This window comes from Labeo rohita, chromosome 3 (genome assembly GCF_022985175.1).
Source record: "Labeo rohita strain BAU-BD-2019 chromosome 3, IGBB_LRoh.1.0, whole genome shotgun sequence".
Taxonomy (NCBI): Eukaryota; Metazoa; Chordata; class Actinopteri; order Cypriniformes; family Cyprinidae; genus Labeo; species Labeo rohita.
In genome coordinates, this window is record NC_066871.1 from 21,174,931 (window position 1) to 21,187,869 (window position 12,939).

The 12,939-nt window shown below is 34.9% G+C and overlaps 1 protein-coding gene across 1 annotated transcript; it reads left to right on the top strand.

The window, feature by feature from the left end:
* Nucleotides 1-423: 423 nt before the first annotated feature.
* bcat2 (branched chain amino-acid transaminase 2, mitochondrial) lies at nt 424-11,615 on the top strand. The gene is given in 13 exon segments (XM_051106262.1): nt 424-586; nt 745-849; nt 3,332-3,406; nt 3,891-4,091; nt 6,035-6,061; nt 6,063-6,146; nt 6,297-6,416; nt 6,502-6,665; nt 7,287-7,429; nt 9,492-9,577; nt 9,930-10,070; nt 10,174-10,248; nt 10,357-11,615. Coding segments are annotated over 12 exon segments (1,176 nt in total). The 5' UTR covers nt 424-586; nt 745-831; the 3' UTR covers nt 10,399-11,615.
* Nucleotides 11,616-12,939: the final 1,324 nt, after the last annotated feature.

Below are 12,939 nucleotides of genomic sequence, written 5' to 3' on the forward strand. Positions count from 1 at the left end.
AGCAAGGCTTATAAAAGATTATAGAAGATTATAGAAGAGTTTGAGACCGAGATTTAAATTCAAAGAAAGAAAACACAAATCAGTTAAATATGCAATGTAACTAGGTTTCTGTGCAATCTAAAGCCACACAGACTTGTTTACAGTAGTGAGCAACACAGGTGACAGGCTATTTTTATTTGCATCACTTCATCAGCTGAAGGTATTAACATGAAACATATTTCTTCAAATGTCCAAAAGCCAATCATTTAACTAGATAGAACCAACGCCTCATATTCTAGCCAATGAATGGGATGTTTCCGACATAACCTTGTTTAAACCTTCTGATCGCGTAGGTTTGATCCCTACTTTGTATCCAATCACATTCGAGAGATCCGTCACGCCTACCCGCGGCTTATTATTAACCCTTTGATGCTTGGGAATAGTTTTGTTTGTAACAGTAATGACTTTTAAAATTCATATAGAGATGATTATGATATAATCTGCTCATACCTATTTATTAAAGCTTACCATATGAGTGTTCAGAAATTTACAAATTATTTAGCAACCCTGAAATTTCCAGCATCTGACTTTTTGAGGCTATATCGAGGTGAGATCACGAACAATAACATCTGTAATATTTCAGACAAGCCTTGTGATGCAAATGTCACACTGGCCTGTGTTGACAATTATGCAAATGGGTTTAAATAGAAAACGAAGAAACCTGCACCGATTCAAACCCTGAGCAAATTGCCGCTGTGTTTTTAGGGATCCAATCCGGAACTCAGAGTTCAGCCGGTCACGGGCTGTTGCTCCCACACGGACTAGTTTTCCATTCATCTCAGCACAGCAGCAATGGCAGCGATTAGGACGGTGAGTTCAAAGATCATTTCACTTATCTCCTTTATCAAATCCTGCAATCAATAATTAACGGCTCTGTCAAACACTACGCCGTATTTGGAGTATATTTAACAAAACTGAATTTAGCTTTGGGGTCATCGTCGCTGCAAATCGACAACACAGTTTTCACATGATGCGTATTTTTGTGTTTAATTGTATATTTGCATAAGACACATTTATTAATTATCATTCTGAATTGCTGTTCATATTTAAATCTGCGTGTAAATCGTAGATGAACACTTGCGTTATGAATGAGAGCAGCAGTCCACGTATTTCCGTTTGGTATGACCGCAGGCGCCTATGGCAAGCCGTTTTAACAATAATTAGTAAAATATACAAAATAAATAAATATTGTTTTCTTATGTTACCAGCACTTTTCCAGAATACTATAATTACTAATAGGATTTATAGTTAATGAGTAACTAGCATTTCTTTGCTATTAGTCACTATCCAACAAGTAGCTATTCCACTTACTGGTTACAGTTTGCAGATCTAATCAATAGGGGTCTGTGATATTAACTACCCACTTATGACTTGTATGTAATCCACTACTTGTTGTTGAGGTGCTAGTACTTAGATACATAACTAAATGTTTAATCTTACTAGATTTTAATATTAAAATTTAAAGGGGTAGTTCACCCAAAAATGAACATTTTGTCACCGTTTTAAACCTGTAAGACCTGTGTTCATCTTCGGAACACAGTTTTTTGATGAAAACTTTCTGACCCTGCATAGACAGCAATGCAACTGACACATTCAAGGCCCAGGAAGGTAGTAAGGACATCTGTGACATAGTCCATGTGACATCAGTGGTTGAACTAAATGTTGAATGTTGAACTATAAAGTTCTGATTAGTCAGTGCAAATAAATAAAGAGCTGTTGTAAATAGTGAGACAAAAAATAAATCTTGCATTTGAGTTACACAGCAATGTCCTAATACTGGTGAAAACATGTTGTGCTACGTGAGTAATAGTTACTAGAAGTACTAGAATTGCCCTTGAATTCTGTCCAAATTTAATTCGTAACATTGGTGTTATAGTTACTTGACAATATTTTGGTAGTGACTAGTAGCAAGGAGATAACTGAATGAGTAATTATTACAGTGAAATTGAAAACAATGCTAGTCACTATTGGGTTACTTAATAAAAATTAAAATAATTCTATTTGGAATAATAAATGCTAGTTACACTCTAAAAAAATGCTGGGTTATATACAACCCAGTTCTGGGTAAAATATGTGGACAAACCCAGTGATTGGGTTGTTTTGACCCAGCAGTTTGGTTAAATGTTTGACCCAACCTTCTGGGGGTATTCCAGAAAGCAGGTTATGTGACATACCTGGGTATGTTTAAGGGTAAGTAAGCAGATAACCTCAGATAACTTTTGGTTCCCAAAACAGAGGTATGATATGTAAATTATAAAGCACTAATATAAATAAAATATAAGTTTATTATATATTTTTTTTGTATGGTTATTATATTGTTTAATATTGTTTGTGTTCTGTAATATATTATATATATGAACTTACTCCCGGATGCGTTTTTGGAACCAGCATATCCTGAGTAAGCAAGGTTTGGGTTAATCAATTGAGAGTTCAGGGTTTAGCAGATGGTAAGTTGCTTTCTGGAATACACCCCTGGGTAGTTTCATTTAACTCAACTATTGTTTAAAAACGATTAAACTAAAAATAAGCTGGATATAAACATTTGTTAATATGTTCAATAAATTAACATTTATTAATTAGTTGGATAAACAATAATTTTAAATGGCTTATTAATACATGTTCACCTTTTGATTATTGCTGATGCCTCTAGTAATTATGTGTCTGATTTTTAATTTACAAATTGGGTTCATTTTAATCCAGCCATATGGTCATTTTTAAACAATAGTTAAATAAAAAGAGTTAAATAAACCAACGCAGAAGGTTGGGTTAAACATTTACCCCCAACCACTGAGTCAGACAACTCAATCACTGGCTTTGTCCAGTGCTGGGTTGTATTTAACCTAGCGTTTTTTAGTGTCATTTTTGAGGAATTAATGTTAAAACATCTTGCCATAGGATGCTTTTGCCTGCCAAATTATGCGTAGAGTTTGGTGAGGTCACCCCATAGAGCTATCTTGTAGCCCTGCTACATTATTTATAATGTAAACAAATGTCGAATAAAACATGAAAAGAAACAGAAATAAGAGTAGGACTAGTGTGTGTCTTAAAGTAAAACAGGCAAAAGCACACGTACCTTTCTTTGCTTATTCGCTCAGGGCTTTTTTTAGCTATTAAAAGCACTGTTACTGTGTGAGCCAGCTGGCTCTTTTGCATTAATGCAGGTGTATATACAGTTACTTCACCTTCACATCTCATGTTAGCTAAATAACAGCTGTCAAGAACAACATGCTCTGTGTCTGACTGGGCTGTGAATGTTAATGGTTAAAGTCACACTCTGTTTCTGTGTTTTAAGGCACTGAATGGACGCTTTCTTCAGCCTCTCTCCCTGTCATGTGGGTCACTGCGGTTCGTCAGTTCCTCCTTCAAGGTACTGAAACAAACCTGTTGTGCCAGGTTTATGCACTACTTTTATTTCCATGCCACCACGGGTTAGCCTGGGCTTTCAGGTCTTGTGATTATGTGTTTGTTTAAGTTGGCTCAAAGTTTACGATCACGTTTTTTGCGGCAATGCAGGCCTGTAAAGTTTTACAGCTCTTCCTGAGTTACATTCTCTGAAGTGTTAAACAGTTCACGGTGTCACCTTGTGGGATCTGACATCTCTTCTCTTTGTGCTTTTGCCTTCTTGCACGCTTTCTACTTTTCCAACACCCCCTTCCCTTCTCACCGCAATTTAATTGAATTCAATTTCCATAAGAGCTTGACTGGCATGATGAATCCAGATTCATTTTTCAAATGCATGTGCAATCAGTGATAATGAATAAACACCTCTCCACATGCCCGCTTTACTCCCCGCCCCTCTCTGTCTTTTCGTTTTCTCTTTTTTTCTCTTTCTCCCCGTTTGTTTCTGTCAGGCCGCAGATCTTACCATAGAGAAGAACCCTGTACTGAAGCCAAAGCCAGACCCCTCAACCCTTGTGTTCGGCAAGCAGTTTTCAGACCACATGCTGACTGTCAGCTGGTCTGCAGCAGGAGGATGGGAGGTGCCTCAGATCAAGCCCTTCCAGAATCTTTCGCTTCACCCTGCTTCCTCAGCCCTGCATTATTCCGTAGAGGTGAGGAATGTGTGAGCTCATTTATTCAAAAGAAAATGCTCTGCCCCAACCAACTGTGGAAAATATAGAAATGAAATGTCTGCAGAATTTTCTTCTTGATATTATGATTACAATTATTAATTTATAAATACAAATTTGTTACATTAAATTATTATTTTATTATGTATATGTTTATGTATTTGTAATTCTTAATCATATACACTGCCAGTCAAAAGTTTTTGAACAGTGAGATTTGTAATGTTTTTTTTAAAGAAGTCTCTTCTGCTCACCAAGCCTGCATTTATTTGGTCCAAAGTACAGCAACAATGTAACATTTTGAAATAATTTACTATTTAAAATAACTGTTTTCTATTTTAATAATTTTTAAAATGTAATTTATTCCTGTGATTTCAAAGCTGAATTTTTAGCATCATTACTCCAATCACATGATCCTTCAGAAATCATTCTAATATTCTGATTTGCTGTGCAAAGAAACAACAACAACAATAATAATAATAATAATAATAAAAATAATAATAATAAAAATTATTATTATTATTATTATGTTGAAAACAGCTGAGTAATTTTTTTTTTCAGGATTCTTTGATGAATAGAAAGCTCAGAAGAACAGCTTTTATCTGAAATAGAAATCTTTTGTAACATTATAAATGTCTTTATCATCACTTTTGATCAATTTAAAGCATCCTTGCTAAATAAAAGTATTAATGTCTATAATACCCCCCAAGCTTTTGAATGGTATAGTGTATAATGTTATAAAAGCTTTTTATTTCATCAAAGAGTCCTGAAAATATGTACTCAGCTTTTTCAAATATTGATAATAATAATAAAAAATGTTTCTTGAACAGCAAATCAGGATATTGAAGACTGGAGTAATGATGCTGAAAATTTAGCTTTGATCACAGGAATAAATTACATTACAATTACATATATTCAAATAGTAAGCTGTTATTTGAAATAGTAAAAATATTTTAAAATTGTACTGTTTTTGCTGTACTTTGGACCAAATAAATGCAGGCTTGGTGAGCAGAAGAGACTTCTTTAAAAAACAAAAAACCTTACTGTTCAAAAACTTTTGACTGGTAGTGTACATTTTACAAAATTAGTTAATTTTATATTACATTAAATAATATTGATGAATATGTAGTTAATAATGCAGCTTGTCAATGTTTATATGCATTACTGCATATTTTTATACCTTTTTTATACTAGTTGTTTTATACTTTTAATAATAATTTAATATAACTTTTATTCCGCAAGAATGAAATACATTGATCAAAAGAGACACTAAAGGTATTAACAAGTTTACAAATTATTTTCTATTTAAAATAAAAGTGTTTTTTTTATATTTGTCAAGGAATCCTGAACAAGAAGCACAACTGTTTTCAACATTGATAATAAGAATTTGAGCAGTAAATCAGCATATTAAAATGATTTCTGAAGGATCATGTGACACCGAAGACTGGAGTAATGATGTTGAAAATGTAGCTTTGATCACAGGATTAAATTACATTTTAAAAAATATTCAAATAGAAAACAGTTAAAAAATATATTTTAAAGTGTTTCATATTATTAATATATTATTTTTGCTATTTACAAATGCCTTGATATCTAATTGCTACAGCTAGTATTTCCATGAATTTTCTGCACAGTTATTTGACCTTGGCTTAATATAGGTTTATTTAATATGGTATGCATAAACTGGAATGAACTATCCACCATATTTTTCCCGTAAGAGCAGGCGAGGCCATTTGTAAATTTTATGGGTTTGGCTTCCAAACTCATCCACGTCCAGCTATTTTTAGCTGTACAAAATGGCTCGTTTTGCTGCTTGATATTGCAAATTGATGTGTCTTACCATGTTATTTAATATATTATCTTACTTCCATGTTGAATAAGGTGGATAGGGCTTGCTAGTAATGTCTGTTATTCTGTTTTATTCCCAGCTGTTTGAGGGCATGAAGGCTTTCCGGGGGAGAAGATAACCGTATTCGTCTCTTCAGGCCTATGCTGAATATGGAGCGCATGTACCGGAGCTCCGAGCGAAGCTGCCTGCCTGTTAGTCTTAATCTTTTTTTTTTAAACTGGGTTTTACTTCAGCTTATCGCTTGACTGCTTCGTGACATTATCACATTTCCACGTAGTCTGTGTGCCGTATCCTCTCCCATCTCCATCAGCATATTCTCCTTCTCTCTTTATCTCTCTTAGTTGTTTGATAAGGGCGAACTGTTAAAGTGTATCAATAAGCTGATTGAGATCGACCAAGAATGGGTTCCTTACTCCACAAATGCCAGCCTGTACATCAGACCAACGTTTATAGGAACTGAAGTAAGACATTTTAGATATTAAACTATAATTTGTTGAATGTTTTTAGTCTGTTTATCTTTAAAGTGGACACTCCTCCTTTTTGCAGCCTTCTTTAGGTGTGTCTCGAGCAGGACATGCTTTGCTCTTCGTCATCATTGGGCCTGTTGGACCTTATTTTGCAACTGGAAGCTTTAATCCGGTGTCACTGCTGGCAGATCCTCGATATGTCCGGGCCTGGAGGGGCGGCGTTGGAGAATACAAGATGGGAGGGTGAGTTTTCACAAAAGCTTGGTCACGTACACTACCAGTCAAAAGTTTTTGAACAGTAAGATTTTGAATGTTGTTTTAAAGAAGTCTCTTCTGCTCACCAAGACTGCAATTATTTGATCCAAAATACAGCAAAACAGTACAATTTTGAAATATTTTTTCTCCCATTGCCCAAGACTTGAGATAAACGTTGGTGTTTTGTTTGTCATGCCAATTTGGAGACAGGAGCAGCTTTTCACATTCAGGTTATTCAAAGAAATTCATTAGCTTGCACAGGCTGCAGTAGGCTGGTTGTGTGCAACGTGCAGCTTGGGACTGTTTTTTTTTTTACGGTCTGCTGACACTTTACACTAATGTAGCTCTGGTTTCTGTTTATGTGCTATATCTGGCTCTACTCACCTCTCTTATCCGTTCTTATTTTACTGTCCCATTATGCATTTAAGGTCCACTTTAGCAAAGCTTGTGCTGCTGTTCTGAGAATCCAGATTATCTTTTATAATATGAATTGAAGTGCGTTCACTGGTTATAAACCTCTTCCTTTAAAATGTTTGGTTTCAGTGTAGTAATCTGTGCTAGTGTTTTATGGTCTGAATGCAACTCTGTGATTATGGCTTTGTTTCATAGCAACTACGGGCCAACAATTGCTGTTCAGAACGAGGCAGCCAAGCAAGGCTGTCAGCAGGTCCTCTGGCTGTATGGAGAGAGTGAGGAGATCACTGAGGTCGGAACCATGAATCTCTTCATTTACTGGACCACAGAGAAAGGAGGTGAGAGGGAGAGTAGCTTCTAGAAACTTTGAATTAAAAGCTTCTGCAATCCTAACGTAACATTTGTAACTTTTGGCTCTCTAGCGGTTAATAAACAAAACTCCATGCATCTTGCAACACTGTGGCTGGAGCTACTTCTCTCTTTTTATGGAAGCGAGTCAGGTACTGGGCTACTCCGCATAGGGCCATATGAAAGCACTGATAGAATCATGGAATACGGCCTTAAAAATGGGAATTAGTGTATAATGCGGAATGTCACAGAATATGCCAAATTTTGGATGAATAAATCCAAAATAGGTCGGTGCATTTACATGAAAACACAATGTGATATGGATTAGTAGCTATGAATAATAAGCCACAAAAATACAATTTAAGTAGGAGTCCTTTGTTTTGCGTGTCTCTGTGTGAATGAACGTAGACATGCAGTTTCGTTTACTACACACAAATTGAAGCACACATAACGTTCGCTGTTTTCAGCCTCTGCCACCTCAATATATAAGTACTTGAACACAGAAACATAATCTCTTGAACTGATCTGAGAGTCACTTCATAAACATTTTACCGTCAAAAAAATTCTGTTTAACTTGAAGAAATTGTAACAGAAATATATTACTTGATGTAATAATACTATTACTGCTACTCATTATTAAAACATGATTTTTTTTAAGGAATATTTACCAGAATTTGTTTACCAGAAAAATGTAAATACGCAACACAGTGTTTCTAAATAAGAACAAGTAATCTTTATATATAAATAAAATATATATAAATAAAAACAGTTAATTAGAGATACTTTTGATCAGGGGTCCTGGAGGGTCGGTGTCCCTGCAGAGTTTAGCTCCAACCCTAATCAAGCACACCTAAACCAGCTAATCAAGTCTTACTAAGTATACTTGAAACTTCCAGGCAGGTGTGTTGAGGAAAGTTGGAGGTAAACTTTGCAGGACACCGGCCTTCCAGGAACAAGTTTGGTGACCCCTGCTGTTGATTTTTGGTAAAACAGAATTTGGTAAAAATAGACCTGAATTTGAGTGAGAACAAAAAAGTAAAATGTATTCGATAGGGCCTTAAAAATGTCACTTTGGTTTTCAATTTACTAGACATGCATTTTGATTCATATGTATTCATTTACCCATTTAAACAGAGTCTAGAAAAATGAAAATGGTAAAAACAGAATCCATCAAAATGAAAATGGAAAGACTGGGATTTAGAAAAATAAAATGGAATTTGGGGAAAAATAGAACTGGATTTCATAGGTCTGTCATTCCAATAAGGTCTAATCTAATATAAACACTTATTATAGGCATATCAGTGTGATTCAAGACGAGACAAAAACACAGTTTGGAAGATTCACAGTTTGGATTCATTATGTACTTTTGCCATTATATATAAAGTTATATAGTGTACCTTTAAATGCCTTTGACACATATAGATGAGTTGTGGCTCTTGTTTCTGTAGACAGTATTTTTTATAAGGGTTATTATGCTATTTTAGGAATAAAACAGTACCATACTACCCATACGTTTTTTTTTTGTGTGTGTAAAAATACCTAACAGGGTTTCTGCAGTCAGGAAATGCTTGGAAATATTAGAGAATCATGATTTGCCTGCCTAGAAATGTCTTAAATGAAATGTTAAGAATAGGTTATAGTGAACACAACTGTTAACATTTAGGTTGTGCTGTTCTCTACAGTATTTAACTGACTAGAAATTGTTTTGTTTGTGTATTGTTTTTTTTTTTTTTTTTTTTTTAATCCTTTTTTCGGTAATCATGAAGGAATAAAAAAGTAATGGTAATTCATTGATCAAATGGTATAGGAGCCCTGAAGTGACAAAAGTCACTGTGTATATAGCTTCCGGTTCATTTCTCACTCTCAAAATAGCAAGGTCAAGTCAAGTGCGCTGCATTTTGGGATACTCTTCTCATGCAGTTTGGCTTGTGTATAGATGGTCAAGATGTTGACGTTGTCATTTGTCATTCAATGTGAAATGAATGTCTCCCTCTGCTGGTGGTAGATTTGAATGCATCCTAATGTATTTGCTGACATTTGCTGTCTTTGTAGAGAAAGAGCTGGTCACCCCTCCGCTTGATGGCGTCATTCTTCCTGGAGTCACCAGACAGTCACTGCTGGACCTCGCCAGAGAATGGGTGAGAAACAACAATGGAAAGGGGGACGTTTCTCAACTCTCACCTTCATGTGTCATCTATCTTAGATTGCACAACCTTATTTGTATGATAGTGTTAAAGTAAATGACATGATGATGACACATTTAGGACATGTCCTGTTCTAGCACCATGACATTCTTTTAGATACCATGCAATACTATGAAAATACAATGGTATATGAATATGATAACTGTTAAAGGGTACATCAGATGCCCATTTTCAACACACTTTGGTTAAAATTCCTCAATGGTCATGTAAAACAACACATTTTTACCTGGTAAGGAAAATGGCGTACAGCATAGTAATGTTTGTAAGGGTTGTGTCTCTTTTTCAGGGGGACTTTAAAGTGACAGAGCGCAGAGTTTTCATGAAGGAACTGATGGGCGCTTTGGAAGACGGACGGGTTTTGGAGGTGTTCGGTTCGGGCACTGCATGTGTGGTGTGTCCAGTTGGCAGTCTGCTCTACAGAGGACAGGTAATGCACTTCACTTCTCTAATACAAATATCCACTGACAGTGTTTCGCCAGTAACATCTGTACATTTATTAAAAACACTATTCTTTGGTTTAAATCTTTTAGACTTACCAAATTCCCACAATGAAGAACGGTCCAGACCTTGCTAAGAGATTCTATAAGGAGCTCACTGACATCCAGGTAGAGAATTTTTTTTTTTTTTTCCACATAGTCCTTGAATTATTTTTTTTCCCTCTTTCGTTCCATTGTCACACTGTCTAAACCTGTGCCCTGTTTGTCCATGTACAGTACGGACGCACTCAGAGAGACTGGGCGCCGGTGATTGCCTAACCGATCTGACGCAGGTTTCATGTCTAAAACCTTTCATCTCAAGTGTTTATGTGTGGACTAAAAAGACAAGGGTGTTATTCTACAGTAACAACCTTTCTAACTATATGCAGTCTTTCTGAATGACCTTACATGCTTGCTTGGATATTCATATGGCACAATTTGTAGCACTAGAGATCATCCTTAAACCTGAGCACAAGCGTCGTAAGCCATGTTTATGCAACTAAAGGCAACAAGCAAATAGTTCTTCTTACAATAGTTACTGATCTAATCTGTAAACTTTTTTTTTTTTTTTTTCCTTTCTTTTTGTTACCAACCGGTCAGGCTTTTGCTGTTTCCCTTTTGTCTCCTAAAATGTTTTATTTCTTACAACTTTAAATTTTTATATTGCGGGAATCATGCTAAAAAAAAATCAGGTGGTTGAGAAAGATCAGAATTCAGCACGTGATCATTTTAATGTAAATCTTAATTCACTCCGCTGCTTGTTTGTTTGTGTTCTTTCTCACTAGCAGGAAGACAGACATAGGTTCATTTTGTCAACTTAAAGTTTTGTTTCTTTTAAAAGACACTAAATGGGTCTTTTCAAGTCCAAACTTGTAAAGAAAGTATAAATGGTTGTATATGCCTGTCTAGAGAAGGACAAAGACAATGTGTTATCACCAGACTTGGATGATTTAAAACCATGAGCTGAACTTCTGCACGCACAAAGGGCTTCAGGACTGCCCACACCTAGCAGCTCTAGAGACCACTAGAAAAGTCTTGATGTGATAATCGTAGGTGATCATTACTAGGCTCTGTGTTATCTATATGATATCTGGAACAACAATGTGACGTGTATGTACGTGTGTTTGTGAAATATGTAAAGTTCACTGAACATGTAGAATGTACCAGTTTTAACTTATTCCTGGTGTTGTTTTTAATGGCTGGAATACCTATCAGCTCATTGTGAAGCCCCCTTTGTTTTATTTTTATTTTTTCTTCTTTTTAAACTTGTATTTTAATCCATGCACTCCACATCTCTTCTGTCTAAGTGCCTGATGGAGTTGGTTGTTACTTTCACCTTTAGTTCACCATCCTTCACATTATTCATTAATGTGCTGAGGGGGCCGCTGCTGCACTCATGATTGGTTTGTTTAGTTTAAAGAGTTCAGATAGACGTAGATATCTTTACTTTTTCCGTTACTGTATTTTTACAAATAAATTCGATTTGCTTTCAAATATGTAATGTGTTTTGCTTCAACCGCATACACACAATTGTTTCTGCAGGTCTTGTTTGCTTATGTGTTTGATTATTAAGAATACATATTGATCAATATTAATATTTGGTGGCTGTAAAATGTTTGGAAGCTACCTGGATTTATTATTTGATGAACCAAAAAATTCAATTTTTGCATAAGCTCATATCTGCCAACATTTCTCATTACTGTAATGACAACAAAGTCAAGATAAATTATGGTAAAATGATCATGGTAATATTTGTAAGACTGTCTTTGATTTTGATTTAAAATATCAAAGTGTAATACATTTTAATAGCTCTATAAAATCAGTACATATAAATTATAAAGTGAAACTATTTTATTATAATAATGAGATTTTACCGGTGAGCTTGACTGACTAAAAACAAACAAACAAACAAACAAAAAAAACTAAAAATCATTTAGTCAAAAGTTTACCTTCACCTTGTAGAATCTGCAAAATGTTAATTATTTTACCAAAATAAGATAAAAATAATAAAATAAATAAAAATAATAAAAAATGCATGCTGTTTTTTTTATATAGTACTGACCTGAATAAGGTGTTTCACATAAAAAGTGTTTACATATAGTCCACGGGAGAAAATAACAGTTGAATTTATAAAAATGACCCTATTCAAAAGTTTACATACACTTGATTCTTAATACTGTGTTGTTTCCTGAATGATCCACAGCTGTGTTTATTTGTTTAGTGATAGTTGTTCATGAGTCCCTTGTTTGTCCTGAACAGTTCAACTGCCTGCTGTTCTTCAAAAAATCCTTCAGTCTCACAAATTCTTTGGTTTTTCAGCATTTTTGTGTATTTGAACCCTTTCCAACAATGACTGTATGATTTTGAGATCTTTTCACACCGAGGACAACTGTGGGACTCATATGCAACTATTACAGAAGGTTCAAACACTCACTGATGCTTCAGAAGGAAAAACAATGCATTAGGAGCTAGGGGTGAAAACTTTTGAAAAGAATAAGGATGTGTACATTTTTCTTATTTTGCATAAATATTTTTTTTTCATTTAGTACTGCCCAGAAGATATTTACATGAGACAAAATACATTAAATTTACCCTGTTCTTCAAATTTAAAAGTTTTTATCCCTGGCTCTTAATGCATTGTTTTTCCTTTTGAAGCATCAGTGAGTGTTTGAACGTTTTGTAATATTTGCATATGAGTCCCTCAGTTGTCCTCAGTGTGAAATGATGAATCTCATAATCATACAGTCATTTTTGGAAAGGGTTCAAATAACATGCATTTTGTAAGATCCCTCGTATTTTGGTAAAATACTTCACATTTTC